This window comes from Mercurialis annua, linkage group LG3, assembly GCF_937616625.2.
Source record: "Mercurialis annua linkage group LG3, ddMerAnnu1.2, whole genome shotgun sequence".
NCBI lineage: Eukaryota > Viridiplantae > Streptophyta > Magnoliopsida > Malpighiales > Euphorbiaceae > Mercurialis > Mercurialis annua.
In genome coordinates this window covers 58,335,984-58,337,999 of record NC_065572.1, presented here as the reverse complement: position 1 = coordinate 58,337,999, position 2,016 = coordinate 58,335,984, and the positions used below count along the sequence as shown (strand labels likewise).

At 34.7% G+C, this 2,016-nt stretch overlaps 1 protein-coding gene across 1 annotated transcript; it reads left to right on the top strand.

The window, feature by feature from the left end:
• Positions 1 to 753: 753 nt before the first annotated feature.
• LOC126671175 (protein LIGHT-DEPENDENT SHORT HYPOCOTYLS 6-like) lies at positions 754 to 1,793 on the top strand. Its single transcript, XM_050364902.2, has one exon. The coding sequence runs from the start codon at positions 998 to 1,000 to the stop codon at positions 1,634 to 1,636; it is 639 nt and encodes a 212-aa protein (XP_050220859.1). The 5' UTR covers positions 754 to 997; the 3' UTR covers positions 1,637 to 1,793.
• Positions 1,794 to 2,016: the final 223 nt, after the last annotated feature.

The following is a 2,016-nucleotide window of genomic DNA, read 5'->3' as shown; positions in this document are numbered from 1 at the left end:
TTTTAAAAAACTACAAATTATTTTTTACCTAATGTATATATGTTGAATATCATTTTAGTAAGGCTTAATTATTTAAAAAAAAAATCCATCTTGTAATATTTTTTCGTTTATACCCTCACGTAGGAAAGAGTTCATTTGTACTCTTTTTTTGATTTTTCATTTTCATCTCTACCCTAAAATTTAAATTTTTGACAATTAAAATAATTAAAAAATAAAAACATTATAAATAATTAATAATATTAATGTCTAATTAGAATATAAGCTAAATATAAAGAATTATTTTGAATATTTTTCCAAATAAAAAGAGGTCAAATTAGCTTTTTAGAATAGAGACGAAAATAAAAAATCAAAAAAATAGTACAAATGAACTTTTTCTAGGTTAGGGTATAACGAATAAATATTATAAGATGAAGTTTTTTTAAGTAATTAGGCCTTTTTGTAATTAAGTTCGTATATTCAATGCTTTTCATTATATATATTCAATGACAGTAAATTTTCAGCTAAATAGGTCAATAGTAAATTTGATATAAGAATTGAACGTTGTATAAGGATTTAAATTAAAAGAAAATTCTCATACGTCTGCTAGTGTGAAGGTCAGCCGGCGGTGGTTAATAGTATGTCTCTTATAAAGGGGGCCACCACGTGATTTTGTTTTTCCATTTTCACTCTCAAAAAAGCACCGCCACACCACCACCACTCCTCCTCCACTCCACCACCACAACCACCACCACCATAATAACTATAAAAATTTTGATTTCCACTTTAAAAAATAAAAATATTAGTCATTCATTCACTTATCTCTTTTAACGTCCCATCACTCCTCTCTCTTTCCCTTTCATCTTCTCCATGAAACCCTCTCAGTCTCATGAATAAACTAAACAAAAATCTTTTCTTGCCCGTCAAAATATCAAACCCACCAAGAAATTCAAGAATCAAGCAGCTCCGTACTAGAAAATTACCAAGAAAATAGGTTCAGCATCCGATCATCATCGTCATCATGGACTCAACAGCTTCACCTCCAGACCCAAATAACACTGGAGAACCGAGTCCATCCCCACCACCAGGTTCATCATCGTCGTCACAACAAGCAACAGCGCCACTGAGTCGGTACGAGTCACAGAAAAGACGAGACTGGAACACGTTTTTGCAGTACTTAAAGAATCACAAGCCGCCATTGACGCTGGCTCGTTGCAGTGGTGCACATGTGATCGAGTTCTTGAAGTATTTGGATCAGTTTGGTAAGACTAAAGTTCATATTACGGGTTGTCCTTATTTCGGCCTTACCAACCCGCCTGCGCCTTGTGCTTGTCCTCTTAAGCAAGCGTGGGGGAGCCTCGACGCGTTAATCGGACGGCTGAGAGCTGCTTATGAGGAGAACGGAGGGCGGCCGGAGTCTAATCCTTTTGGAGCGAGAGCGGTCAGGATTTATTTGAGAGAAGTTAGAGAAGGTCAGGCTAAAGCTAGAGGGATACCCTACGAAAAGAAGAAGCGAAAAAGGCCTTCTTCTAGTGCTAGTAACGTTTCCACCGCCGCTGTTGAGGCAGTTTCCGCCTGTGGCGGCGGAGGCGATGAAGCTGGAAAAGATGGTGATGGGGATGAAACAAATGTCGGTGCCGCTGCTGCTACAGCCGTATAGTCTTTTTTACTTGAACATTAATTTATATAATCTCATGTCTGTTTTAATTGTGATTATCATGAGTTTCACACATTTTATATACTATAATCTACTCATTCTGTTACTTACATGACAATTAATCCAACCATATTATAGCTGCAAATATTTATTAATCTCACTCACAATTTCTATACTTTTCTTCTTCTTATGCATTTCATTATGTATATATGAGTATGCATTTATTTTTCAAAACTTAAGAACTAATGTGCACAAAAACAGAAACGGAAAACAAAAATGTTCGAACAAAAAACAGCAAATCACGATTTTTTTTTATAGGAATAAAGTTCTAGAGTTTATAAAAATGTAAATAAAAATTTCAAACATAAAATTAAATAAGTTTT